The sequence below is a fragment of the Setaria viridis genome, chromosome 3 (genome assembly GCF_005286985.2).
Source record: "Setaria viridis chromosome 3, Setaria_viridis_v4.0, whole genome shotgun sequence".
Classification (NCBI taxonomy): domain Eukaryota; kingdom Viridiplantae; phylum Streptophyta; class Magnoliopsida; order Poales; family Poaceae; genus Setaria; species Setaria viridis.
Window position 1 is genome coordinate 2,438,864 of NC_048265.2, and position 27,524 is coordinate 2,466,387.

The 27,524-nt window shown below is 50.7% G+C and overlaps 6 protein-coding genes across 6 annotated transcripts; 2 read left to right on the forward strand and 4 right to left on the reverse strand.

Moving 5' to 3' along the window:
• Positions 1-7,332: 7,332 nt before the first annotated feature.
• LOC117847745 (1-aminocyclopropane-1-carboxylate oxidase) lies at positions 7,333-8,915 on the forward strand. Its single transcript, XM_034729024.2, has 2 exons — positions 7,333-7,608; positions 7,738-8,915. Exons 1-2 carry the CDS (start codon positions 7,501-7,503, stop codon positions 8,566-8,568), a joined length of 939 nt encoding a protein of 312 aa, XP_034584915.1. The 5' UTR covers positions 7,333-7,500; the 3' UTR covers positions 8,569-8,915.
• Positions 8,916-9,805: 890 nt separating this feature from the next.
• LOC117847744 (PWWP domain-containing protein 1) lies at positions 9,806-16,628 on the reverse strand. Its single transcript, XM_034729022.2, has 2 exons — positions 15,796-16,628; positions 9,806-12,334 (listed from the first exon to the last, which is right to left on the reverse strand). Exons 1-2 carry the CDS (start codon positions 16,526-16,528, stop codon positions 10,173-10,175), a joined length of 2,895 nt encoding a protein of 964 aa, XP_034584913.1. The 5' UTR covers positions 16,529-16,628; the 3' UTR covers positions 9,806-10,172.
• A 4,030-nt stretch (positions 16,629-20,658) lies between these two features.
• LOC117848110 (protein SRC2) lies at positions 20,659-21,974 on the forward strand. Its single transcript, XM_034729427.2, has one exon. It carries the CDS (start codon positions 21,027-21,029, stop codon positions 21,864-21,866), a length of 840 nt encoding a protein of 279 aa, XP_034585318.1. The 5' UTR covers positions 20,659-21,026; the 3' UTR covers positions 21,867-21,974.
• Positions 21,975-22,197: 223 nt separating this feature from the next.
• LOC117847666 (pectinesterase inhibitor 8) lies at positions 22,198-23,075 on the reverse strand. The gene has a single exon (XM_034728910.2). It carries the CDS (start codon positions 23,073-23,075, stop codon positions 22,506-22,508), a length of 570 nt encoding a protein of 189 aa, XP_034584801.1. The 3' UTR covers positions 22,198-22,505.
• Positions 23,076-23,216: 141 nt separating this feature from the next.
• On the reverse strand, positions 23,217-24,382 carry LOC117847665 (probable glutathione S-transferase GSTF1). The gene is made up of 3 exons (XM_034728909.2): positions 24,091-24,382; positions 23,946-23,994; positions 23,217-23,800 (listed from the first exon to the last, which is right to left on the reverse strand). Exons 1-3 carry the CDS (start codon positions 24,244-24,246, stop codon positions 23,340-23,342), a joined length of 666 nt encoding a protein of 221 aa, XP_034584800.1. The 5' UTR covers positions 24,247-24,382; the 3' UTR covers positions 23,217-23,339.
• Positions 24,383-25,649: 1,267 nt separating this feature from the next.
• On the reverse strand, positions 25,650-27,484 carry LOC117847544 (glutathione S-transferase 4). Its single transcript, XM_034728764.2, has 3 exons — positions 26,710-27,484; positions 26,553-26,601; positions 25,650-26,400 (listed from the first exon to the last, which is right to left on the reverse strand). The coding sequence occupies exons 1-3, from the start codon at positions 26,869-26,871 to the stop codon at positions 25,931-25,933; spliced, it is 681 nt and encodes a 226-aa protein (XP_034584655.1). The 5' UTR covers positions 26,872-27,484; the 3' UTR covers positions 25,650-25,930.
• Positions 27,485-27,524: the final 40 nt, after the last annotated feature.

The window sequence follows — 27,524 nt, forward strand, 5'->3', positions numbered from 1 at the left end:
GCGAGCTAACATCAAGCATTCAAGCACATTGCCAGCGCAGCCTTGACTCGGTCAGCATGCATAGACGATGGTTCGTGTCCTAGTTCATAGGAGCAGAGAGCTAACCAGGCAATGCAGGACTACAACGCAAGAAACGTCGATAGAGGAAACTGTTCAAAATGATGGATACGATTTTCTGAAAATGTTTCAAATTAGACGACCAACATAAAAGTAACTCAGCGGCTTTATATTTGAAAAATAGCGCGGCGCATATATTGTTAACTTAAGGTAAGTTTGTTGAAACATAGTAACTATTAATAGAGAACCTTTCAGTATTACTGACCAATAAGGAACCTCCGTATGTTGACCAAAAAATTATTTAAACCAAAGACACTCCATTAACTGCTGACGGCTACTGTTGCATCCGCTCACCGCTATGAATGACTGGTCAGTTGGATGCGAAGTACCTTTCTGTTTCAAATTAGCTGTCGTTCTAGTTTTGTCATAAGCCAAATTTCTTTATCTTTAATCATCAATTCTAGAAATTCGTACGGTTTACCAACATGCAAATCATATATTATCAAAACATTTTTCATGGTGAATCTAATAAAAACGTAAATTCTCCAATGTTGAGCTGTACGAATCTCTAGTCATTGGTAGTCAAAGATAGAAATGTTAGAACAAAAGAATAATGAAAAGTAATATGAAATGGAGGAAGTACTGGAATTTTTTAAACATGTTGTTTGTCTCACATTGTTACGATGGAACCATCACATCACATGTTACAATCTCTTCAACCAACCTAGACCGCAAGTTAATTCTCAGACCATTATTCCCGATGTCTTGGGGCGTCTTCCATGGAAAACCTGTGCCTAATTTCCATCAACAAAAATGTGGCCTTAAACATGGCCTCTCTGAGAAGGTTCGCAAGAATCGCACGACGTAAGAGTCCATGGAATTCGCAAAACCTTCTCTGGAAAAAGAAAACATTGTCGCGTCTTGTCCGAACGGATGGTCCAGGGTATCGTCATGGGTTCTTTTTCGCAAGGAAAATGTGGGGAAATCGCAAGAGTTTTTGTGAGGACAGAATTGGATTCCTCATTCCCGTGAGAATTCGGACTTCTCGTCTCCTTCCTTCTCCGGCAGTCCATGTCATTTACAGTGGACTGAGTGTTTCTTTCCTCCAGTGTTTTTTCTGCAAGTGTTCGAATAATCCATCTGCAGCTTGGGACCATGGGAAATTGGTCTGCCATGTGATGTGAGGGTGCCAAATGAAGCTTCTATTTTTTTTTAGAACGAGAGCTTCATTCAATCTTTGACCGCTGCTTCCTGGAGCCACTGTGGAATGCAGGCCAGCTAATTCAGAACAGGGGAGTTATCCTACACCTCCTTCGCACATCTATCTGCTACAGAGTTTGCCTCTCTTCTAACTAAACAAACTTTAAAAGACTGCAGAGCTCTCTGATATCATGCCATAAAAAAGCAATAAGCGACCTATTCATCGTTGTGGATATCAGAGCATTCACCAAGATGGAGTTGCCTGATTCCAAGATGACCTTTGGAAACCTCAGTTGTGAAGCCAGCACCAATCCATCCTGCGCCGCCGCTGCCTCCGCCACTAGAGCCTCCTGCAACGGGCCAAGCCATCTTGCCTGTGCAGTGATAACCTGACCAAGATGATCCCGTAGCACCGCGGTGCCTGCACCCTTCCCCATCCGGCCATCAAAGGATCCATCTGAGTTCACCTTCACCCACCCTTCCTCCGGCAGCTACCACCTCTCCACCAGCCTCCTCTGCACTGTCTCCTCACGATGCCCCAAGCACATCAGCTCCTCCACCATATGCACAATATGCTTTACTGCAACCATTGGGTTCCATCTATTCCTACCGTGCATGCGTCCGTTGCGGCTCGACCACAACGACCATCCCCCACAAACGAACACAGCTGCATCTTCTTTAGAGCACACCGTACCCAACAGCAGGTCCGTTGCCCACGTCACCTGATGTAAGTTCGGTAGCTTCCTCCTAGTGAGTTTCTTCACCGCCTCCCAGAATCACCTCGCCCATGGGCATTCCACTATCACATGGTATAAGCTCTCTGACTGGTTCCCGCAAGCATGACAATGGCTCTCTTCCTATATATGATGCCTTTCAGTTCCGCATTGGATGGAAGAAAGCCAAGAATCACTTACCACCAGAAAATTCGCACTTTTGGCAGGATCTTCAACTTCTGCAGAACTTTCCACCAATTACTACCCTCCGATGTCGCACCACCTCCTTCTTTCTCTTGAGTGTGTCTCGCTTGCTCCTCTTTCAGTAGCCTGTACGCTGAACGCACAGAGTACATACCTCCCTTCTCATGCACCCATGCCACCACATCTCCATTCATAGTCCAGCTCGGTTGAATTTTCAGGATCGACATCAATCCCAATGAAAACCTGGCGGATGAGCTCCACATTCTATCTCCGATCATCCCCGTCAAATAACTCATCCATTCGAGGTTTAAAAGATTATATCCCAGGAATCCAATTATCTTCCCAAATGTTTACCGATGATCCTAAGCCAATGCAGTATATCAACCCTTTCTTCAGCACATCTCGCCCATACAAAATAGCTCGCCACGTCTCCGAGCTCCTCCTCCGCCTAGTAGCTCCGAGGAATTCAGTATTTGGGTAGTACTTACCCTTCAACACCCTCGAGTACAGTGCATGCGGATGAATCAAGAGCTACCATCTCTGCTTCCCTAGCATCGCTTGACTGAAAAGAGACATATCTTGAAAGTCCATACCCTCCTCCGTTTTAGGGTCTGTGAGCTTGTTCCATTTCAACCAATGAATTTTGTGATTGTCCACTGAACTTCCCCACCAGTAATTTGAGATGTAAGTTGCCATCCTCTTACAAATATTAGCTAGCAGCTTGAAACAACTCATAGGATAGGTTGGCACCGCCTGCGCATTTGCCTTTATCAGAACCTCCCGGCCAGCACAACTCAGTAGGTTCTCACTCCAACTACAAATAAAATTCCTGATCCTGCCTAGAATATATTCAAATATATTAAAAAAGACCATCCGAAACTTTCCTAACCGAGGTCGGTAAACCCAAATACTTCTCCCCCAAAGCTTCCACTGTTATCTGTAAGCTGGCGTGGATTGCTTCCTTGTCTCCCTGCTCACAATTTGCACTATAGAAAATTGCTGATTTCTGTTTAATTAACCAGCTGACCTGAACCGCGGTGATACTCCTCAAGAATCTGCACCACCGAATCAACACTTCTTTTTGTTGCCTATGTAAAGATCATACAATCGTCCACGAATAGTAGATGTGAAATCCATGTCGCATGTATGCCCACTCTAACTCCACACGCAATAAGTCTTGGGCCAATTTCCTCCAGCATGCATGATAAGCCTTCAGCGCATAATAGGAAGAGATACAGAGAGATAGGGTCTCCCCGTCGAATCCCTCGTGAAGGCTTAAAAACTGGAGAAAACTATCCATTAACTCGCACTGAGAAGGATATTATCGTCATACACCTCATCACCAGATTCCTCCATCTTGTGGAGAAGCCAAGAGCAGCCATGTTAGCTTGTAGATACACCCACTTAACTCTATCATAAGCCTTTGCCATATCTAGTTTGATTGCACATGTTCCTGTCTTCCCCTTCTTATTCCTGAGATAATGAATGCACATCATCGGTAATCAATCTTCCAGGAACAAAAGCGCTCTGCTCCTCAGATATAATTTCATCAAGAATTCCCCTCATCCTATTAGTCATTTCTTTTGAGCAAATCTTGTACAACACATTGCACAGTGAAATTGGCCGATATTGCGTTAATTCTTGCGGGTTGGCCACTTTCAGAATTAGCATCTCCCCTCCATTGAGAAAACCAAGCATTGTTGATGTGACATTGCTCTTCAGTGTGTCCCAATATCATTGAAAGAAAACGACGATCGATCACACAAATGTGACCCCGACCAACGACGATCGGTCACACAAATGATCCAACTAGGGTCCTAAGTGGCACGCTATAACCTAAGAGGAAATTAGGGTTTATATGGATGTTGGTGCAGGGAACAGGCTAACCGACGATTTACGGGTGGCCGCCAATGACAGGATCGTCACCAGTGGGGCTTGGACGTCGTAGACTGGAGTGTCCACGGCGGAGCGCTAGGAAACCTCGTCGGAGATGAAGAGATGTAAGTCAAGGTCGCTGTCGTCTTCGCCGTTGCGTGGAACGGTTCGCGTAAAACACGGAGCCGCATCCTTTCCAGAAAAGTTTTTTGACAGGGAGCCCAGTTGAGTGGTCCAAAGCCTCTATTTTGTTTTGATCCCGGAAATGTACCCATGTACGGATCTAGTTTACGCGGTTCTTGAAAACAAATGTTTCGTATAGTAAGCAAACATTTTTTCATCTCAAAGTTGCAAAATGCTTTATACCTATGATTTTCCTCCGGTTTAATTTGGCCTTACGTTTTATAATACTCCATCCATTTTAAATTGTAGGTTATTTTAGCTTTTCTAGGTTCATAGTTATTATTATGCATCTAGACATACACTATATCTAGATGCATAATAATATTTATACACATAGAAAAATCAAAACGAGCTACAATTTGGAACGGAGGGATATATCTAGATGCACAATAATATTTATACACATAGAAAAATGAAAACGAGCTACAATTTGGAATGGAGAGAGTAGTAAGCTAGTAGCCTGAACTTTCCTTTTGTAGTCCTAGTTTGGCCTTTAATAGTGCCACTGAAAGTTATGGTGCTTCCCTCGTCGCCAGTTCGCCACTGAAAATTATACTTAGTGGTAGTGAAGGTATTTGACGAATTTGGATGGAAATGAGGGAAGCTCTATAATTTTTAGTGACATTGAGGAAATTTACTCCTGTTTCTGAACTTATTAGTAGCAGTGAAATGCAGGTACATCTCTTCAGTGCCATCCGCACTCCGCAGCCAGTAATTTGCAATATCCCTGCTGGCTGCTGCAATCACCACCTGGTCGTCACATCACGTCCTCTGCAAACGGAAACCTGCACAAGACTTTGCGCCTATTTTTAAAATGCCATCTACATGCCCGGGAAATCAAAGGCTGGCAAATGTCTCAATCTGCTTTACTGCATATAGATTGTCATGGTTGAATTAGGCACTGATTAGGTAGGATTAACTAATCCACAGTACTCATCATAGGATGGAAAGAACTTTATTTTATTCCCTCAAGGGTTCTTGCTCCAAATAGTCTATTTTCTCTAGCTAGTGCATTTAGACTTGTCATCTTCTTGTTCTTCTTCTCTTGACGAAGGCATTTTGACCAATGAAGAAGATGCATCTGCATGCTCGTGTGTGTTTTGAAAAAGTCATCTGCATACGTCATCATATACAGCCAAGTTAAACCTAGCTAATTGTGCATAAAGAAATCATGCGCAAATTAGTTGGCACTGTTTCTGACTAGTGGTCATTGATATAGGGCCCAAGGAACTAGCCAACGGTCGACCACGTGGCACATGCCCGAAGAACAGGCGATGGAATTGGTCGGATGTGGATGGATTTCGGAGATGGCAAACACGGATTCAGAAGAACACGATGATGAGCTGGATTCTAGTCTTTCAATCTGCAGAGAAACAGTTTACGAGGCATGCAAAACATTACAAGTTTTGCTCACATTTTTCTCGAGCCAAATTAAACATGCATGCATCTGCCGTACGTCACCAGATCAATGGTCAGCAGTCAGCATCGTCCAACGTGCGTGGCCAATCCACCATACGGTTCAAGCTCCATAGGCATGTAACATGGGGATGTACAGTATATATCCAGTTAAAACGGGCTAAGTGGTAAAAAGTTTGCAAGCTATGTTAATGTTACAAGCAGTAGCGGAGTCAGAAACTCAAAATTTAAACTGTTAGGAGGGGCCAACAGTATTAATTTTTTCAAAATTAATTTAGTCAAAATGTAAATCTTTCAATGTAAATGTCGAGGAACAGGAACTGTTGAAATACAAAAGTACAGGTGCCACTAATTCGTCGATTTTTCTTACACTTAACCCAATTACACATGCCCTATAGAATAAATATATATTGAAGTTGAGTAATTACTTAGCATTTAGATCGATCTACAACAGGAGGGAATCCATATAGCCATATACAGGTCTCACTAAGCTTTTCATTTTGGCCCCTGTTTGTTACCTCCGTTTGTTGTTACACCTGTAAATGTGGATTGTGATTCCAAGTGAGTGCTTAGACCGAGAAATTGAGTATCAGATTCTCGATTCTATGATCGAAACTTCGTTCGAAACCTACTTACTGAATGAATTTATTGTTTGATTGGTTTAGTTTAACTTGCACAATGCAACTGTGTTTCTATGAGAAACTGCGTGAAACCTTCGTTGGGGGTATTTTTGGACGGCATATTCATTAGGTGAAAAGGACAAGGTAGGCATTGGAGTGAAGCAGACAACCGGGTGATGGAGATGCACTTGGCCCAATCCACCTGGATTGAAAGAGGAATGTGAACTAATTTCCATGCCTATCAAAATCGGTTATAAATATTTTGCTTTGAAAAGGTATCATTTTTGCCTCCACGCCATCCCTTTCCCCCGAGGATTCGGGAACATATCCAGTGCTGCCTTTACTTGAGGTGTTACTTGTATTACCAAATAATGGTAGCAGCTAAATGAATACATGAAAAATTTCAACTAAAATATAAATGAACTAAGCATGTAATCATCTATGTACATGTAAAAGTTAAGGTTGAATAAAAACTTTTGTGGAGCAAAAAAAAACAGCACTTGAATAGTTGCGGGTGCAAACGTTCCTGTTTGATCCGCAATCCGCTCCTATTCATGCGCTGATTTTTTTTTTAAAAAAAATCTCCTTACACAAGCTTTTCTTCTAATAATGCCAAAGCTCTGCCATGTGCAGACATCACATCTAAGGGAAACATAGTTTTTTTTTAAAAAAAAGAAATTAATGGCAAAGCTCTGCTGTTCAGTTCACTTAAGAGAAAGAAGGAGGTGAGCACCTTAAGCAACATAGTCAAGCAAAGCTTCCCAATAAAAATTGTAACGAACATCTTTCAACCTTGGTTTGCTTTCTTTGTGCTTCAATCCACTCAAAGAAGACCATGCTACAATTATATTGTTCGTTAAGTATATGGCTTTCAGAGAAGTCATACATGACAGGGACAGAATCGTCTCGGTTAGGAGAAGTCACGGGACACTGGCTATGACGATACCACTCCCAATCAGTCAGGCCTGCCTAGCTGCCGAATCCAATCCAGCATGAGCTTCCAATCAAATGGGGGCGACCGAGCTGCCCTCCGAGAAACTTCTCCCTGTTTGGCACATGCGGACCTGCAGACCCCTATAAAATCGTACCCATGGCCTCCGAACTCAAGCCATCAGCTGCATGCAAACCAGCTTTCACTGAAGAAATAGCCGCTGCAACATCTGAAGTCTAAAGAGTTCAGGTCTGCTTCAGTGAGAGAGATCAAAGCTTTAGCTTAATCTTCTTTGTCAACCATGGTTGTTCCAGTGATCGACTTCTCCAAGCTCGATGGCGCCGCCGCCGAGAGGGCGGAGACGATGGCGCAGATCGCCAACGGCTGCGAGGAGTGGGGTTTCTTCCAGGTACAGACATGATGATACATGAACGAACGTCTAGTCACGTTCATGGAGATTGTAACTCTGAAGAACGCATTGCATCGTTGTCGTTGGGTTCGTTAAACCTGATGGAATTTTGTGATCGATTAACTGCAGCTTGTGAACCATGGCATCCCGCTGGAGCTTCTTGAGCGCGTGAAGAAGGTGTGCTCCGAATGCTACCGCGTCCGGGAGGCGGGGTTCAAGGCGTCGGAGCCGGTGCGCACGCTGGAGGCGCTGGTGGAGGCGGAGCGGCGCGGCGAGGCGGTGGCGCCGGTGGACGACATGGACTGGGAGGACATCTTCTACATCCACGACGGCAGCCAGTGGCCGTCGAACCCGCTGGAGTTCAAGGAGACCATGCGCGAGTACCGCGCCGAGCTGAGGAAGCTCGCCGGGCGCGTCATGGAGGCCATGGACGAGAACCTCGGCCTTGAGAAGGGCGCCATCCAGCGCGCCTTCTCCGGCGACGGCCGCCACGAGCCCTTCTTCGGCACCAAGGTCAGCCACTACCCACCGTGCCCGCGCCCGGACCTTATCACGGGCCTCCGCGCGCACACGGACGCCGGCGGCGTCATCCTGCTGTACCAGGACGACCAGGTCGGCGGCCTGGAGGTGCTCAAGGACGGCCAGTGGACGGACGTGCAGCCGCTCGCCGGCGCCATCGTCGTCAACACCGGCGACCAGATCGAGGTGCTCAGCAACGGCCGCTACCGCAGCGCGTGGCACCGCGTCCTCCCCATGCGCAACGCCAACCGCCGCTCCATCGCCTCCTTCTACAACCCGGCAAACGAGGCCACCATCTCGCCGGCGGCGGTGGCCGGCGGCGAGGCCTACCCCAAGTACGTATTCGGCGACTACATGGACGTGTACGCCAAGCAGAAATTCCAGGCCAAGGAGCCCAGATTCGAGGCCGTCAAGGCGCCAAAGTCATCTCCGGCGGCTTAAACCTTTGCCAGAGTATCTAGTAGTTGTTAAGGTGATTAAACCTCAATTACTGGTTATTATTTGTCGAGTATAGTTGATGGCCTTTGAAATACTACCTCCGTTCTTGATTACCTGACGTTTCAGACAGCTAAAATGACTTTTAATTAGCTATGTTGAGCTGTCGGAAACGTCATATAATACCGAACCGGAGGGAGTAATTTCTATTTGGGCTCCTATTTTGAGTTTTTTTTTTCATTGTGGCACAGTGATTGTGTTATAATGGTGTTGTGAGAATAACAACTTTGTAATCCTCTTGTTCCTCGTGTTCGAAACATGTAGGTGCATAATTATGCATTTTAATTTGGTTCTTTTAGTGCTGTTTTTGAAATGTTGCCACAGAATTCCTTGATTGTTTGTTTTGATTTCGCAATTGAGGTCGACCAATATATCTGCTCTAAATTTGTTCCAGCTAGCTAATTATAATACATTTACTGCTCGCTTCCTAGTCGATTTCAATAATTTGAAGCTGAGATCAACAAATATCTGCTACTGCAGTGAGCAGTCCTTGCTTCCATATTAGCATTCTAAAGATGCCTGTTTGTTTGCTGTGTATGAATGGAATAGCAGTTTTATTACATATATGATTTCTATATTTGCATGTTCGATGTGTCTGTTATTAGTTGAAGAATAGTCGATGTGAACACAAAACAGCAGTAGCATCCAATCATTTTCGGCATTATTATATAAGACGCCGACCATTTGATTGGTTTGGTACAAACCGGGGCAAATGGTTTGCTGTGAACAAGCAAACACAGTATGACCTTGCTTGTAAAAGGCACCGAAATTAAATCCCCGTGCAGTGAAATTGAAGTGTAAACTGTTGACAAAATTACTACGGTGGGGAGCTAGGTTACGCGGATGGTCTTGGCACCAAATCGAGCAAGACTAGGAAGGGCCTAGTTGTTGTGATGGTAGCGAGGAATTGGAGGCATTGGAGCAAAGGTTGAAGATGGAGCATCGCCACTACGCTTGATTCTGGCACTGTACTGGGACAAGCCGGCTTATCAACCACCAAACAGTATTTTTCTCTCACAACAAATGAGCCGTTTCAGCTTTTCAGCCGGCTTATAAGCTGAAGCGAATAGGCCGCTAGTTTATGGCTCCACCTTGCCCTCGCGAAAACGCCACAAAATGAAGATGTGTTTTTTTGTCGAAAATCGAAATCGAAGATGGTTTTATTTAAAAGGTAACAACCAAATTGAAAACGAAGGCGATTTTAAAAGGCAACACGCACTATAACCATCCCATTTCTGTCCATAGAAGAGTCTAATTATCCCAGATTCTAGACGACGGACGGAGTGCACACACGCTGTCGCACAAACCAGAGTACAAAACCACAGTCATACACTACCACAGGCACCTGCCGTTCTCCACTCTCCCCCACTCACTCTCCGGCAAAGTCACCGTTGCTACTAGCATTACCGCTGCTACTACTACTACTGGCACTGGGGCCTGACGGATACAACGCGGCAGCAGCTCGCTAGCTCCATGGCCATCCATGAAGCTGCCGCGATCGACCTCTCTTCTGCAAGCTCGGTGGGACGACGAGGAGGAAGACGCCATGCTCACTGCGCTCGGAAGAGGTGGTAGGGGAAGAAGCCGTTCTTGTCGGTGAGCGGGTCCACGATCTTGGCGATCCCCGTCATGAGCCTCCACACCTCGTCCTTGAACTCCTCCTTGCTCCTCTTCCACGCGGGTATCTCCTGCTGCTGCTGGCTGGGGAAACCGGCGGAGCGAGGCGGGTACGGTGGCAGCGGCGGGGGCCCAGGGAGGGCGGACGGGCCCTCACTGTGGCGGGGCGGGTACGGCGGTGGCGGTAGGCTGTTGGAGAAAGCTGCCAATGGCATTTCGGTGTGGCGAGGCGGGTATGGTAGCTGCTGGCCTGAGCCGGGGAGCAGCCCGTCGCTGGGGCGAGGCTGGTATGGCAGTGGCGGCGGCGGCGGGAGCTGCTGGGTGACGGCGGCGGCGGTGGCGGCGCGGGGAGGCTGCTGCAAGGGCGGTTGCGTGGGGCGCATAGGCGGCTGCAGGGTGCGCGCGGGTGGCTGCGGGGCGAAACCGACCGACTTGGTGGCCTTGCTGCTGTCCGCGCCGCCGGTGGCCGGCGGTGCCGGCGGATCGACCTTGCTGTCCCCAGCGTCCAGCATGAACTTGACCCGAGGGGCCTCCCTGGCGGCGGCGCCGGCCGTGCCATCATCCGTGCTCTTCTTCAGGATCGACTTGGGCTGCTGTCCCACGGCCGGGCGCGCCGGCACGGCCCTGGACATGGGCAGGGGAGCGCCGTTGCCGGAGCTACCGGGCCTGAACGCAGCGGTCTCCATGAGCCGCAGCTCGGAGCGCTGCTGCGAGGGTGGCGCTTCTGGCGCCGCTGGCTCCCGGCCCGCCGACTCGACCTCACGGAGGTGGTACTGGGTGTCCACCTGCCCGAACATGGCGTTGCCGCTGGCGTACCTGAGAGCGGCCTCGGCGTCGGCCTTGAACCTGTAGATGACGCGGCACATGTGGGACTTCCAGTACACGCGGATGCCGTCGACGTCGAGGGGCCCGAAGCGCGCGAACCGCGCCTTGAGCGACGCCACCGACGGCAGCGTGCTCTTCAGCGGGAACTTCATCATCAGCGCCGTCGGTGACGGGGTCCTGATCCTCGGAGCCGGCGCCGGCTCCTTCTTCTTGGCGGCACCCGTCTCGGCCTTGGGCCGTGCCTGCTGCTGGGCAACCGGGGACGCGACAGAGCTGTCTCTCTGCTCCAGGCCTCCAGCCTTCTTCTCGCTGGACAATGTCTTGATCTTGTCGAGCTTGGCTTTCTTCTTCACGGCCAGCTCCTCCTGCCGGTCCGACGGCCCACGCTTCACGCCGGCTCTGGTGGGGTCATTGCCGGCGCCAGGCCTCACGACCAGCTTCTTCTTCTTCACTGGCTGGCCGTCGGCGGCTGCTGCGGCGGCGGCGCTGGGTTTGTCGAGGCTCTTCTTGGACTCCTCGGGCGGGTCGTTCTCGTAGCTCTTCTTGTAGTACTTGGAGCGGAACGCGAGGACGAAGGAGCGAGCGGCGTCAGAGATGCGACGGTCGGCGCCGTGGAAGGGGGCGAGCGGGAGGTTCCGAATGTCCGATATTACCTGCGCCAAGTCAAGCCCGTTGGGGTCGGTCACGTTGGGGACCGCGCCGTCCAGATCGTTAAGCTTCTTCTTTTTCTTCTTCTTCTTGGGCTCGCCGGCCGCGGCGGCGCAGGGACCCGCGTCAGCAGCTTCCTCCATCTCGCGCTTGCGGGGCTTCTTGGCCTTGGTGGCCTTCTTGGGCGCGGCGTCGGCGGCGGCGGACGCGGCCGCGGCGGCAGCGCCCCCCTCGGTCGCCTGGGCAGCGGGTGGGACCTCGACGAGCGGCGCGCGGCGCTGCAGCATGAACTCCTCCTCGTCGGTAAGGGTGCCCCCGGGCAGTGGCGGCGTGGGCGGGTCCCCGGAGCGGAACCCCGGCGGGCCGTCGTCGAGCGCAGGAGGTGCCGGGGCCGGCGCGTCCGGGAGCGGCGGCGGCTGCTGGCGGTGCGCGGGCTCCGGTGGGTCCCGGCGCTTGAGCAGGTACTGGTCCTTCTTGCTGGACTTGGCCTTCATGGCGGAGGCCCCCGGCACGATCTTCTCCATGAGCCTGGCGGCGGCCCCGCCGGCGCCGCCCCTCCGGCGGCCGGGCATCGGCGTGGCCTGGTCCGGCGTCTTCCTGGGCCCACCCTTGAGAGGCCGAGCTGCAAGGCGAACGAGGAGGCCATGTCAGTCAGTCACTCGGTCAATGCTCCCAATGCAGCAAGAGAAAGGAAGACCGAATAGGCACGAGTCAATGAAAATGGCATGCATATTCAGAAATGATGAAAAAATAAATTCAATAAAAAAAACAATGCCAATGCCAAGAATGTTAAGACTTAAGAGTAGATTATAGTGCAGTGATTAAACAGAAGCAGTCGAGACTAAAAGCAAACAAGGTATTGAGCACCAAAGAACATGTCAGATCAGGAGTGGAGCACCAAGGGCTAGGACGTCTGCATCCGGCTATCTGAACCCACCAAACGTGCCAGCCAGCTCGTTTTAGCACGACCAAACCGTCACGCTAGCGTGCGCTTGCAGGCTTTGTTTGGGCACCCTTTCAAAGAGGAATCCTGACAGACTTGGCACGCCTCCCTGTCTCCGGGAGCTTGTTGTAGCAAGTGGCTTTGCATTGATGCATTTGATGTGCTTAGCGATGCCGAAGAATGTGGGCGTCATCCATGACATTCCACAGGCTCCAGTCCGACGTCCCCTTCCCTGGCCAAAATGTGTCTCGTCCCCTAATAAAAAGTATCTCTCGCCGAGGCAACAGGCACGAGTGGCGCGCTACTCTTAGCCAAGAGCTTTTGCTGACGATGGATTAGGACCCTCTTAACGCTTGCAACGAAGTCTCAGGGCTTTTTTAAAAAAAAAAATAAATAAACAAATTTCAGGGCCTCAGTTTCGTCTTCCACACCACGAAGAAACGTGCACATGTACCAGCACGCCATGACTACTAACAAAAAGAAAAGAAACTGCAGCGGCTCTAAGATTTTGTCGGTACTAGGCCACAGCCACAGACAGGCCGACCTCGTGGCCCGTGGCCCAACTCCCAACCAAGGTGACGACGCTGGCTAGTGGACCGGCCGGCCAGGAGCAGGAGCACGAAAGCTACTCTACCGTCTCGCTCAATCGGCCACCAAGGGGAAAGAGAAAGCAGCAGATTCAGCAGTGCCTAATCCTACTGCTTGGGAGGCGGCTTGTTTTATCTAAAGCAACCCCAGGGTCGACCTCCAAGATCCAGACCAGGCTTTCTGTCCACAAACGACTCACTCCATTAGACGTCAGTGTTTCCCCTCCTCCATTTCATTAGGACACAGGTGCCTCTAGCCTAGAGCTTGCCTGCGTAGGCTTTGCAAACTTTGTGCAAAAAAACAAGTATTAGCAACAGACACACTGGAGCTGCATCTTTTAGGACTCAGAAGGCTCCTCCATCGCAGCAGCTAGCAGCAGACTCAAGCCATGGGAGCTCTACCTCGTAGAGGGGTCAAGATTTGTGATGTTAGAAGTTAGGTCCAACACAACATCCAATTTTTACCTGGATGGCAAGGAGCCACCCAAATTTTACCTTGTTAGACCTGCACAGCCCCAATCTGTGCAGGTACTAGGCCAGGCTATCACGTGCCAAACTGGCAAACTGCCAATAGGTTCAGACTTCAGACAGGCCTGGTTCTGTGGAGCATTGATCATCCAATGACCAAGTTTTCTGCTCTGGGCATCCTCACAGCCAAGAACCCACCAGATTTTCGCATGGATTTCGGTCTCTAAGAACTACTAATACACTGACTGACCATGGGCAGAACTTGTGCAGAGTGTGGTAAGATATGGAAGAACAAGGGAAGGTAAGGGAGAAAATCATGGCATGGGGTCCTGGGCACAGTTACTCATGACATGCACAATGTTTTATTGTAGGTTTTCTTCTGTCAGTATTAACCGTTTTATCGGATTCAGCCTTGGCGTCAAGTCTGACTCAAAACTTGCTTCACCGGACTCAAAAGTCTCCCCCAAACCTGTGAAGTATGGCTTGCCTCGTATACAAATATTGCGATTTACTTATATGGTGCATATTCTTGACTAGCTCCACTACGTAGTGGATAGAATAGTCCTATTCACATCAGTGACCCTGAATGCTTGGATGAACATCTCTCTCTCTCTAACATCAGAGTTAGACTGCTATACCTTCATGTTTTATACAGACCTATAATATTCCCTCCATTTCAAATTGTAGGTCGTTTTAGCTTTTCTCAATACACGATTTTAACAATGCACCTAGATATACACTTATGCCTAGATACATAGCAAAATCTATCTATCTAGAGAAGTCAAAACAACCTACAACTTGAAATGGAGGGAGTAATAGCTACAAGCACCACAGCGGAGCAGTGCAGTGCGCAAGAACCTCAAATTGGTGCCTTCCTTCAGGATGTACAAGTGCACTCAACCAGCTTACCTCAACACCTGCTTCCAATGATGGACAGGGTGCATCCAGAACCCAAAGAAAAAAAAAGATCCAGGAATACCTCAGTGCATTATTAGTATCTCAATTCTCAAATATCAAATGAGTCACCAGCATATTAAACAGGCACGCTAGCATACTTTCTTTCAGAATCAGTTTTACACAGTTTATTACAGTTCTTTACAAAGCATGAATTTAATTGCTCTTTACTGACTGCATGCATAATGTCATTTGCGTAACATAAGTGCATCCACCTCAACAAGCAAAATTAAATTGTTTGAACAAACAGCAATATTTTATACAACAACCCATGTTTTAATGTGACCTGTCTTAATGGATGCACTGAACAGATAACTGATGCACGTGCTCAATAACTATAACAGGAAGGAACAGCATCACAGTTCAAAACTACTACAAGAAAAGGCACATATGTCATGTCCATACAGATAGCAATAAAACATGCAAACTAGTCAATACTTCAAAAACTAATGCCCACAAGATCATGGATGAAACTTTTTTGTGGCATACACAGCTAGAACAAGAGACCTCAATTGAAGGCACACATTTAGTATTCTAGAAAATGCAGACAACTGGTGGATATGCATGCATGTCTCAAATTTTACTTGGTCGGAGAATCCTGGGAAACAAAATAAGTTACCATTTATTTAACAAACATTGCAGTGAAACATGCAAACTAGTCAATACTTCAAAAACTTCATGCCCACAAGATCCTGAATAAAACTTTTTTATTTAGCACAGCTAGAACAAGAAAAGATGCAGACACGCATTTAGTCTTCTAGAACAAATGCAAACAATGGGAGGATATATATGCATGCATGTCTCAAATTTTACAAAGTTGGATTGAGTCCTGGGAAATAAAATAAGTTACCATTTGTTTAAAAACGTTGCATGCCTAGTGTAGCTTGAAATCTAGTAATGGTTCACGCTCATCTTTGTAAAATAAATGCAACATCACACATGCAACACACAGAAAAATAGGAACTAATTGAATTGGATCCACTCTGCAATTCACATCATCAAAACAATCATTGCTGGACCAATACGAGCAGCGGTAACATTGTCTAGCCATTGAATTGGAGTACGTTGCAACAACAATAACAACACTGTTAATGGAGCAACTACTGGGATTGGGCATGCGAGTGTCGATACCTCGTTGTGCTCGATCAGCCGCTGCTTTCTTCTCGGCTTCAAGCACCTTCTCCGGATCCACCCCGAAGGCCTCGGCGTAGGTGTCGTCGCGCGGGGCGAACACTGTGCGGCGGTACGCCATGAACAGCCCGGCCATCTCCATCCCCGGCACGGTGCGCGCGGCGGCTTCGGCCACGTCCTGCTGAGTCACGGCCGCGTCCAGCAGGTAGTCCAGCGCCTTCCGCGGCACGAATCGATCCCGCGCGGCCTGGATCTGGTCGGGGTGGTAGTCGGCGTCGGAGTCGAATCCCGGGACGTCAACCAGGAAGAATCTGCCGTCGCCGGGGTGGGGGCGGAACGCGCCAGGTTCCCGGCACGGGCAGAGCAACGCGAGCGCGCTGCGGCGGGCGACCTCGTCGACGGCTTCCGCGACGGCGGCGGCGAAGCTGCTGCGGGAGCTGCCGCCCTGGGCCGCCTTCTCGGCGAAGTGGTCCTCGAAGGGGACCAGCTCCTGCGGCTCGAACCAGCCGTAGCTGGAGTCGCCGAAGAACGCGACGAGGACGAGCCCGTCGCGGCGGCCGCGGTGTACCTCCTCGTCGTCGGTGAGGTCGACACTGTAGATGTGGCCCGGCCACCACGGGTGGGACTTCACCTTGCCCCAGACCATGTCGCCGAAGAGGGGGCCGCCGTTCGCCCACGCGCTGCCGCCTCCGTCGGCGTGGACGATTGCGCCGCCGGCGGCGGGGTCGGACATCCTGTGGAGGGGAATCGAAAACCTAGAGATGGATGCGGGGTCGTTCGGTCCGGGCTTGGGTTTGGGTTTGGGCTTCGGACGGGGGGATTTGGGGTTGGGGATCCGGGGAAGAAGGGGCATTGTTGGCATTTTCTCTTCTCTTCCCTGCTCCCTCTCCTCTATCAGACTACGATACTATTTATTTCTATTTATACTATTAAAAAGCGATGACGCGTCCATAACGTGTTAGCACTCGACCTGCCACGCCGACAAGTGTGATCGGTATACACCTTCTTATAATCTGCGCAAGGTTTCTGTTCCTATGCCCGATATCCTTCTCTCGTGAAAACGTGTCTAACCACATGGCGTCATGTCGTACGTCCCATCTTTATCCTTCATTGTCTCCTCCCACCCATTGTAACCTATCTCAATGATGTTACGCTCTGCCACTTCAAGATTGAGCTAAAGCATATCGTACCGATATCAGCTATGGTTGTGGATTCAAAACCCCATTCTACTTTTTTTTTGGCTATCAATGATTTTCCCTCCCCTGGATCTGGTTTTTTCTCAGTTTGTGATCTAGTTTTTTCTCAGTTTGTGCTGCTAGTTTTGTGTCAGAATGCGCACCATAACTTTTGGATTTTATTGGTTTTATACGTAGAGGTCGGTTTTATCCCAGTTTTGTATGCTAGGCACGCGTTCCACGCCTCCCCTTTTGTGACTTGTCACTGACATACTGTTTTTTACAAAAGCCTTAATCGATTCATTAATATAACATAATAGGTAAGATGACTACCAAATTTCTAATCTGTGAAGGAATTTGTAGTGCTTATTGAACTGGGTAGCGCTCACGTTTTGATCTATTAGATTTATTGGGTGTCCTGATATAATAAGGTGAAGGCTATTGACGTGTTGATTGAAACTGGTCAGTTATGTTGTTCTAACTTAGAAGAATAGCATGTTGTATAATGGTTTAGTGGGAACTCGTCCTGCATCGATCCATTAGAAGTTCTTGATAAATAATACAAGTTTTGCAAATTTGGGTGCCCTTTTCTTACTCGGTGTAGCAATGGCTAACATTTTTAGTTATTAGATGTCTATTGAGGTTACACCAGTGATAAGCCATACATTTGATGTTCATAATTGAGTAATAATGTGCCTCTAAGCATCTGTCTATCTCTAAATTTACTGTCTTTTATTCTCTTCACTCACAAGTTTCCGACTGCAGGTTATTTCTTCCCGAAGATGAGTATATATTATATTAAAAAGTGTATTTTTCATTATTGCAAAAATGTGACGTTCATTCCTCATGTTTCATTTAGCGCAAATCGACCCCTTAACTAACCAAACCAGTACATTTATCATCCCCACCTCGGTTTAAGAATAATTTAGTATCATATAATAGTGCTTTAACCATGTAATCATCTTGCTAATCACTATTTAGCCACATCTTATGTAGAGTCAATCGCTATAACAGTTCATATGAACTGGTTCATTAATTTCCCCTAAAACAATTCATGGGTAGCCATTTTAAGGGATTTACTATTTTTTTGTGGATTTTATATTTTTGACGCATTACATCGCTAAGGGGGCAGATGGTATTTCAAATACCATCACCCCCGACGGCATCTCAAATACTGTCCACCCTTGGAGTCCTACCGGAGCGCTGCCGAGCTGAGGAGCCGTCCGACCACCCTGTGCCCCACCGGAGAGAGTCCTCTGCTCTTCCTCTCCGCGGTCGAAGTCCTCGCCGCGCGCGCGATACAGCTCAGACCTAGCCTGTTGGAAGATGCAAATGCAGGTTGCACAACACAGACGTCAAGGGTGGACATTACGCGGGAAGCACCGAACGAAGTCTCTACCATGTTGGACGGTGGCGATGATGCTACCACCACCGTCGCAACCATGATCACCATTCACCTTTAGTCCAGGCGCCGCGTAGGCGACATTGGTGTAGCCGTCGCTCCACAAGCACGCGTGTCGGTCGCGTCGTGCCACAGCGGGCGCTCTCTGACGACGGTGAAGTCACCAACACCAACCAAACCTCTTCTCAGCCGGCGCCTCATTGGTAGCCTGACTTTCTATGGCAACAAGAAACAATTTGCATTGTCCGGACAGCCATTAGTTGTCCAATTGCTGCAAATAACTAAGCATGCCTTGAGCCTTTCACGGTTCCTGCTCAGGGATCAATCGCATCACTGTTGCATGGCTGATGACTCTTTTTTTAGATGTCACCAGGGGAAAAAAAGTCCCCACCTGAATTTCATTAAACCACAGATGTCGGGTTAGCCGGTAATGGTTTTGGTACGGGGCACCATACAAGCATTTGACCGCTGAACGGTCGGATGAGTACAACTCTAGAGAAGAATAGAGTACAACACCATGAGCACAACCAAGAACGAGAAAAACATGGCTCGCAAACAATTCTAAGAGGAGACACAACACAGCCGAAAGACAAACATCGATAAGTGCCACCACCGAACAACGTGCTTGCCGATTATACCATGGCCATTACACCCTGCACCACCTCTCATAGCTACACCGTCCTACTGCTCCCTCCATCTGAGGAACCACCCAGTGGAATGGGGACTAAAGGAGGCGAAAGACATCCAAGCCATGGCTCACCGGATACGACGACCTCCCTTGAAGTTGGTGGCGACACCGACAGCACATCCGAGCTCCACGTACCACCATTCAACGCCGTCCAAGGGGAGGAATCCTTGAAGGGGAATGGCAGAAGCGGTGGAAACACCACTCGGCATTTGATTTTCTATCACCACCAACAAGGAGAGCGTCGGTGAAGCAGAAGCACCTTAGGAGGACACTCGCCGAACCACGACAAAGCCAACAACTAGTGTTGGCCACACTCAAGAAGGGTAAGGAGGTGGAAGAAGCCACAATCAGCAGACATAGACGACGCCTACAAGTAGGGTGTGACATCAGAGATGCCACCACCGTCCGTCCGATAGAATCGGAGCAAAGTTTTCACCCAGAGGTCACTCTGGATTGCGAGGGAGATCATATTGACAATGCCTCCAAGGAGGTTTGCGGCGCCCGAGAGAGTCGTCGTCATCCACACCAACATGGAGTTGGGCATGGCTTTCGCCGGATCTTCCCACACCACCCATTCCAGAGCAGCACTCCGGGATTGTCGAGGAAGACCAACCATGGCATATGGACGAAACTCGAACAGGACCACCTCACGCCACAGGTACCGTGCCCGACCAAAGTTGGTCGCAAAGCAGCTAACGGTGCCCGGGCACGCCACAGCAACAGTCTGCCTACAGCTAGCCTTGCACGGTAGGCAAAGCTTGCTGGGGCAGTCGGCCGCCCACTGCAAGCCGTGCCCGTGTGGAACCCCCTGCCGGCCACTGCAACCGTCGTCGACCACGGTTTCACAAGCACCGCCGCCACTACCACGGTGGAGAGCAGGAGCTAGGCCGCCACCGCAGTGGAGAGCAGGGGCGAGGCTGTCGCTGCCTCGGAGAGTAGGAACGAGGGCCCGCTGTCGCCGGGCACCACAATCAACAGACTTGACCCTCACCATAGGTCCAGTCATGGTAGGCCCAGCCACATGGGGCTGCACCAGATCCGAGCCCTTTGAGGCTGGCTCCGGCTGTGGAAGACTGCACGGAGGGGTGGGGGAACACATCGAGATGCAGTTCCTGCGTGTGGTTGATTTGAAATCGTGGAATGGAGAAGAGAGTTGGAGGGAGGAGGGGAGCTGACAGTAAGCGGGTACCAACTTTAACTACGCCGTGGGCTGCCGCCGCCGCTCACCGGATGGCTAGCGGCGACAGTCGGACTGGGTGTTGCGTGGAGGTGGTAGGCAGCGGTGGCGGGGTCGCCTTCCCGTCGCCCTGGGAGGCGACGCCATGACTGATGGCTCTCATAGCTAGTTTTAATAAATTTCCCCATCTTCTTTCGAAACCCAAACCCAAACCAAAGTCCGGAACCCCCACATATAAGGCTTCGATTCCTCAATTGCACCGCTCAATAAACATCGTGCCTGTATGTGTAACCAGTCAATTCCGCACGCTCCACTCCAAACTCCCAATGCGTCATTTTGGTGCCTTTTGAGTTCACGCCTGCACCTGTCGCCATTGGAAAGCCTTCCAACTTGTTGCCCGTCGTGGTTGAGTCATGCAGAATAAAAATTTTCTTTTTCAAAAATACCCGTCGTGGACGGATTACCACTAAACCATAGCCCTAAGAATAACCACCCCTACTAACCTGAGGGAAGCTATTCTTGCCCAATCGCCACGCCAACAAAAGCCCCTAGCATTGCACAAAATTGCCCCCAAAGCCCCCAGCCGACCTTGAAGCTGGAAGGCCAAAATCGTCATTTTACCATCTATTCACCTTCCACCTTTCCCTCCGAGTCTCCAACACAAGAGGCAAGAACTGCGTGCGTGATATTACAAGCAAGGATCCTCCTCCTCCTCCTCTCTCCCTTGAATTTCTAGCACGAGCTATACATCGGCTGCTGCGGGCTCCGGCGGTGCGTGGCGCCAAGGCAATGGCGTACCAGGTGCTGGAGGTGACGCTGATCTCGGCCAAGGACCTCAAGCGGGTGACGCTCTTCACCAAGATGCGCGTGTACGCCGTGGCGTCCATCTCCGGCGGCGACCCCCGGCTGCCGACGCACAGGACGTACGCCGACCGCGAGGGCGGCCGGAACCCGATGTGGCACGCCCCGCTCCGCTTCACCATCCCGCCCGCCGCCGACCCGCGCGGCCTCGCGCTGCACGTCCTCCTCCGCGCCGAGCGCGCCTTCGGCGACCGCGACGTCGGCGAGGTGTTCGTGCCGGTCCGCGACCTCGCCGCCGCGGCTCCCGAGGGCAGCGAGCAGCGGCACCTCAGCTACCAGGTCCGCAGCCCCGTCAGCGGCCGCAAGCGCGGCGTGCTCCACATCTCGTACAAGCTCACCGACGCGCCGGCGGCACCGGACGCCGCCGCCCCCGCTCCGTACGCCCACCGCCAGTACATGCCGGACCACCCGGCCACGTCCAAGTGGCACAACCACAAGGGCTCCAGCGCGATCACGGCGTACCCGGTGGCTCCCCGGAGCGGGCCGCCGTACCCGCCGTACGGGCCTCCCTACGGCGGCGCCTACCCTCACCATCATCAGTACGGGTACGGCGCGTACGGCTACGGCGCCCCGCCGCTGGGGGTGGCGTACGGGTACGGGGGCAGCGGCGCCGCGCCGGCGGCGAGGGCCGGCGGAGGGATGGGCACGGGGCTCGGCCTCGGCCTCCTCGGCGGCGCGGTCGGGGGGTTGATGATCGGCGACATGATCGCCGACGCGGAGGTGGACGGGGCGTACGACGGCGGTTTCATGGACGGCGTGGGCTTCTGAGTGTTTAGCGATCGCTCGATCGACCAGAAGGAAACGCGGCGCGGCGGCGCCGTTGATGTCCAACACGGCTTGATCTCGTCGGCATCCTTGCGAATCCAGGATGATTTTGTACTAGCAAACACGAACTGCAATGTTCAAGCTCTGCAACAACTAACGTGTATATCAAAACACGGGGATGATGTTCATGACCAACCGGGCTAATTCTGTTGCTTCTTGTTTCTTCTGTGTTCTCTCTCTCTTGTAAATTTCCGGCACGGAAAATCACACTGTGTTAGCTTTCGTTGGAAGGTTGAAAAGAATATCAGTTTGACGATCGGGACGATGGTTTATGAATGATCCACAAATTTCTCATTTTGAAATGATTTTCATTGCATTAGTGAAGTTGTATGGTAGTATGTCCGATGGTTCATGTTCTCTGTTTTCCTTTTGGCATATATTGGCAAGGAAATGACCTAAATATCAATGTGCTGAAGATGAACTTGCACATATTAAATGTCTGGATGGACAAAATCTGGAGGTGAAATTGAACGGCGATTACATTAAACAACGTTTATTCAGTCTGTAAAGGACATTACCGTAATAATGCACTCCTATCATAATCTACATTCTACAGAGAAGCTACCAAAACCGGCGCACGGATCACTTGATGAGGTTAGTGATGGCGATGCCGATGACGGCCATCTGCTGGCAGTCGGCGCTGTACCTGGCCAACGCCGGCGGCGTCCTGGCTCCTGCCACCGCGAGCACGCCGTCGCACCGCTGCGCGAGCGCCGCGACGCGCGCGAACCTCTCCTCGGCCTCCGCGTACCGCCGCGCCCCGAGCTCGTCGGAGGCCTCCGCGAAGGCCATGCCCACGGCGTCGTACGCCCGCGCGCACTCGTGCAGGGCCGCCTTTCCCCTGGCACCGCCGGCCGGCGGGGGCCGGACCACGCCCTCGCCGATGTCGTACGCGGCGTCGTCGCCGAGGCTGACGCCGATGAGCGCCGCGGTCCTGGCCATTCCCCACGGGCCCGCCTCCGCCGCGCCGTGGTACGCCGCGAACCGCCGCGCGCAGAACGCGGCGTCCACGCGCCGGTCGCGCGCCGCGGCCGCCGCGCACGTGCCCTCGATCGTCGCCTCCGCCGCGCGCAACCCGTATGCCGACGACACGACGGCGATCACCGCCACGGTGACCGCCAAGGGGAAAGAGGAAGCAATCGACATCCTCATTCTTTGTTTGCTGTGATTTTGATTAATTTCTTGTTATGATAACCGGAAACAATATGCGTGGAAGTGTGGTTTGTGCAGAGAGGAGATGAGGCTACGAGAGGTTTGAATGAAACAGGGAGAGGCCAAACAGGTGTCCGGTGATGAGGTTGGTGGCGGCAAGCCAATCCCGATAGCTCAATGAATTTTACAATCGACATGGCACAAACTTATGTCAAATTCATGTCTGAAATCTGAATTGAACACCACCCTTTGTCAGGACTCGGTTCACCAGTCGGTGGGCATGAGCGCGACCACCTTCTTCACCGCCGGCCTCGCCGAGAGGCGGCCCCACCACGCCCTGACGTTGGGGCGCTCCTCCACCAGCGCCGCGTACTCGGTGCGCATGAGGTAGTGCGTGAAGCCGAAGTGGGCGAGGTCGGCGAGGCTGACGAACTCCCCGGCGAGGTAGGCGCGCTCGCCCAGCCGCGCGTCGTACACCCGCAGCACCTCCCTCAGCTTGGTGGCGTGCTCGTCGACGACGCGCTGATCGCGGGCGCCGCCGATCATCGGCAGGATCACGCACTGCCGCACGATGTGGGAGATGGCCGGTTGGTACTGGTGGGCCTCCGCCTCCACCCACGCGTCCACCATCGCGGCCTCCTCGAGGTTGCCTTCCCTCAGCAGGTCCGCGCCGCCGGCGGCGTTGCTGTACTTGCGGAGCACGTACCGCGAGATCGCACGTGATTCTAGAGGGGGGGAAATAGCAGCCCATTTTGATTGATAATAATCGAAACCATGCTTTATCCATGTCAGAAATTAAATCGGAACTGTGTGTGAATCATTCAGTGATGATGACATGCCCAACGCATAGCTAATTTTGGTAGCTCTTACCAAAGAGCGTGAGGTCTCCGTCCTCCAAGGCGGGGATCTTGCCGAACGGCTGGCACGGCGGAATGAACTCGAGATCAGCGCAAGGATTAGCTTAGAGATGACGACGAATTGCTATTCCAGGGGGGCGAAGCGAGAGCGCGCGTACGTTGCGGGCGAGGTGGTGCGGCGCCTTCTGCTCGCACGCCGCCATGTCGAGGGGGACGACCTCGTAGGCGGCGCCGACCTCCTCCAGGCACACCAGCACCGTCGCCACGAACGGCGACGCCGTCGCGCCGTACACCTTCACGACGCCGCCCGCCATGGCGTCTCTGTCGCCTTCTAGCTAGCCGCGGCGATCGATCAGGCAGCTCCGAATTTATGCTTCATCTATCGTGGTGGTGACTACTGACTGTAGCAGGTAGCTAGCGGGAAGTTTCGAGGAAGGTTCCTAGCATATTGGTCGCTCAAGACGATGACGGGACCTACATCTCTCGGCGCGTGTCAGGGCTAACACTTTCAGGTACATCTTTAATTAAAGGGAAATGCTCGATTAAAAGAGGAGATATAAAGGGTGTTTGATACGAGGAGCTAAACTTTAGTAAAGTCACGTCGAATGTTCGAATGCTAATTAGATCCTGTTTGGATTCCTCCTACTAAAAATTAGTACCTGTCATATTGGATGTTTGGATGCTAATTAGGAGTACTAAACATAGACTAATTACAAAACTAATTGCACAAATGGAGTCTAATTCGTGAGACGAATCTATTAAGCCTAATTAGTCCAATGTGGACTAATTAGGCTTAATAGATTCATCTTGCGAATTAGCACAGTGGTTCTGCAATTAGTTTTATAATTAGCTCATGTTTAGTCCTCCTAATTAACATCCGAACATCCGATGTGACACTGCTAAAGTTTAGCACCTGGTATCCAAACACCCCCTTAGTAGGACTAAACATAAGCTAATTACAAATCTAATTGCACAGATAGAGTCTAATTCGCAAGACAAATCTATTAAGGCTAATTAATCCATCATTAGCAAATGGTTACTGTAGCACCACATTATCAAATCATGGACTAATTAGGTTTAATAGATTCGTCTCGTGAATTAGACTCCATCTGTACAATTAGTTTTATAATTATACTATGTTTAATACTTTTAATTAGTATCCAAACATCTGATATGACTGATGCTAAAGTTTAGCAGGGTATTCAAACACCCAGCACGATTTCAATCATGTTGTATTGTTGTCACTGTCAGTCGCGTGGAAATTGGGTAGGTCGTCGTATAACTTGTAGTCAAACCGATGGGCTTTTCTCTAGCTTCACGCCCAAGAAGGAATTGCAGCTCCAAATATTCAGCGGTAGTTTTTTTTAAAAAAAAATTCTCTCTCTTTTTCTGAGTTTGTGGCCTTGTTGGGGTTGAATTTCGCATCGGGATTCCTGCATTGTCACTGGAAATGACGTCACGGTTCCTTTGCTGTCTTCTGTCTTGTGTACGGTTGCCAAGTTATGCGATTTTACAACTTTACAACCATAGGAGATTTTATCGGCAGAATCTACATATTACAAGTTTACAACTCTTCTCATTGCTAGCTTGTGCAGTTGTGCGTGCTTCTCGCGCCCAAATTATTGCGACTCCTGTTCAGAATTTCAAAGCTAAGACCAATTCCCGGACTTCTGTTATTCTTGTGGAAATTTCAAACAGGAACTATTTAAAATCAAAATTCTCTAACTTACACCAGTTGACTGTTTATCATTAAACGTTTACTGAACATCTTGCATCAACTCCCATACTTCTGATGTTTATGGAAATTTTAAACAAAAACTACTTGAAACTCCATAACTTCTTACAACAAGGGACTGTTTAGCGTTAAGCCGTTTAGCGAAACCTTACATCAAACTTCTGTTATTCTTGTGAAAAGTTGAAAAGAAAAATCACTCGAAACTCTAAGATTATTATTATCACACTGAAAGCAGTAGCACAAGCAACGCGTGACACTGTTCATCACTGCTCATCTTTCTTGGACAGCCCAAAATCCAGCGGCATGAGCTCCGCCACCTTCCTGGCCGCCGGCCGGGCGGCGAGGTCCTCCCACCACGCCCTGACGTGCGGCAGCGCCTCCACCATCGCGGCGTACTCAGTGGCCATGAAGTAGCGCATGAGCGGGAAGTGGCTGAGGTCGGCGGCGCTGACGAAGTCGCCGGCGAGGTACCTGCTCCGGCTCAGCCGCGCCTCGTAGATCTCGAACACCGCCCGGAGCTTGCCGGCGTTCTCGTCGACGACCGCCTGGTCCCGCTCGCCGCCGATCAGGGGCGTGATGAGGCACTGCATCACGATGGCGCCCGCCGCCGGGTGGTGCTGGTGCGCCTCCACCTCCAGCCACACGTCCACCATGGCGGACTGCTCGAGGCTGCCGCCCCCCAGGAGCTCCGGCTTGTGCTTGCGGAGAACGTGCCTTGCAATCGCGCGGGATTCTGCACGATTTTATCTCATGATGATCGATTGTTCCTCTTCATTTCCCTCTAAATTCCCCTTCTTATGTTAAACATGATTTGCGGATTGCAAGATTGTGACTGATTGTCTGATTGACACCGATCCGATGAACTCAAGGCGATCGATAACTTACCGAAGAGCGTGAGGTCGCCGTCCTCAAGAACCGGCACCTGCCCAAACGGCTGCAAGAAAGCACAAGATCGAGTGTCAGTCACCGGACGAGCGACTGATCGACAAGTGGAAGCGAGTAATTAATGGATGAGGCAAGCTAGGAGGTGCGGAGCACGAACGTTTCTGGCGAGGTGATCGGGGCGGCGGTGGTCGCCGGCGTCGCGGCTCATGGGGACGAGCTCGTACTCCACGCCGGCCTCCTCCAGGGCCAGCAGCGCCCGCGCCACGTACGGCGACACCGCCCACCCGTACACCTTCACCGCCTTACTAGCCGCCGCCATCGCCGCCGCGGCGGCTCCTCTGAATCTCTGATCCGGCGAACGCTTCTGAGGGATCAAATCAGTCGACGCAGCACGGCAGCAGTGGCAATTTTTGGATCGATGTGTGCTTCTCTGCTCGCTATGCTGCTCCCGGCTCCCGCTGTGCAGTCCACCAGTGAGGAGATTTGACCGTGGCTAGGAAGAAAGCGAACCAGGAATTTGGATAGCTTCAAGCCGCAGCCAAGTAAAACCTGCGTTTACCATTGCTTGCGTGTCGTCATTGCTTGCGTAGTTGCGTTGCGTCCCTAGTTGACCAACCCACATGTTGTCTTGCAGCGTTGTCTTGCAGCTGTCATCTTCAGATCTTCCCAGTAGTACTTAACATCCTGATCTGCTCGCGAGGCCTTTAAAATGGGGATTTTCTTTTACGGGACTACGACGGTAAGATGCCAGTCTGAACTTGTCATTAAAAGGAGTGCTAAATTACAGCCGCTAGCGCAGCTCGAGCAGGGAAGAATACATAAAGATTACGTCCTAAGTTACCACCACAACGCAACAAATAAAGAAGAAGACAATAGAAAGAAAGAGGAGCGCAGCTTCCAAAATGAATGCAAAGACCATGATTTGTAGAGGTCGAAAACGATCCACCATTCTTCGCATAGTACTGAAACCAA

Excerpts from the sequence above, each read along its gene's own strand:
- LOC117847745 (XM_034729024.2), top strand. The coding sequence starts at position 7,501 with ATGGTTGTTCCAGTGATCGACTTCTCCAAGCTCGATGGCGCCGCCGCC. Across the intron at positions 7,609-7,737 it reads AGGAGTGGGGTTTCTTCCAG|CTTGTGAACCATGGCATCCC; the intron begins GTACAGACATGA and ends GATTAACTGCAG.
- LOC117847744 (XM_034729022.2), bottom strand. The coding sequence starts at position 16,528 with ATGTCCGACCCCGCCGCCGGCGGCGCAATCGTCCACGCCGACGGAGGC. Across the intron at positions 12,335-15,795 it reads GGCTGATCGAGCACAACGAG|CTCGGCCTCTCAAGGGTGGG; the intron begins GTATCGACACTC and ends TTCGCCTTGCAG.
- LOC117848110 (XM_034729427.2), top strand. The coding sequence starts at position 21,027 with ATGGCGTACCAGGTGCTGGAGGTGACGCTGATCTCGGCCAAGGACCTC.
- LOC117847666 (XM_034728910.2), bottom strand. The coding sequence starts at position 23,075 with ATGAGGATGTCGATTGCTTCCTCTTTCCCCTTGGCGGTCACCGTGGCG.
- LOC117847665 (XM_034728909.2), bottom strand. The coding sequence starts at position 24,246 with ATGGCGGGCGGCGTCGTGAAGGTGTACGGCGCGACGGCGTCGCCGTTC. Across the intron at positions 23,995-24,090 it reads CGCACCACCTCGCCCGCAAC|CCGTTCGGCAAGATCCCCGC; the intron begins GTACGCGCGCTC and ends CCGCCGTGCCAG. Across the intron at positions 23,801-23,945 it reads CGGAGACCTCACGCTCTTTG|AATCACGTGCGATCTCGCGG; the intron begins GTAAGAGCTACC and ends CCCCCCCTCTAG.
- LOC117847544 (XM_034728764.2), bottom strand. The coding sequence starts at position 26,871 with ATGGCGGCGGCTAGTAAGGCGGTGAAGGTGTACGGGTGGGCGGTGTCG. Across the intron at positions 26,602-26,709 it reads CCGATCACCTCGCCAGAAAC|CCGTTTGGGCAGGTGCCGGT; the intron begins GTTCGTGCTCCG and ends GCTTTCTTGCAG. Across the intron at positions 26,401-26,552 it reads CGGCGACCTCACGCTCTTCG|AATCCCGCGCGATTGCAAGG; the intron begins GTAAGTTATCGA and ends AAAATCGTGCAG.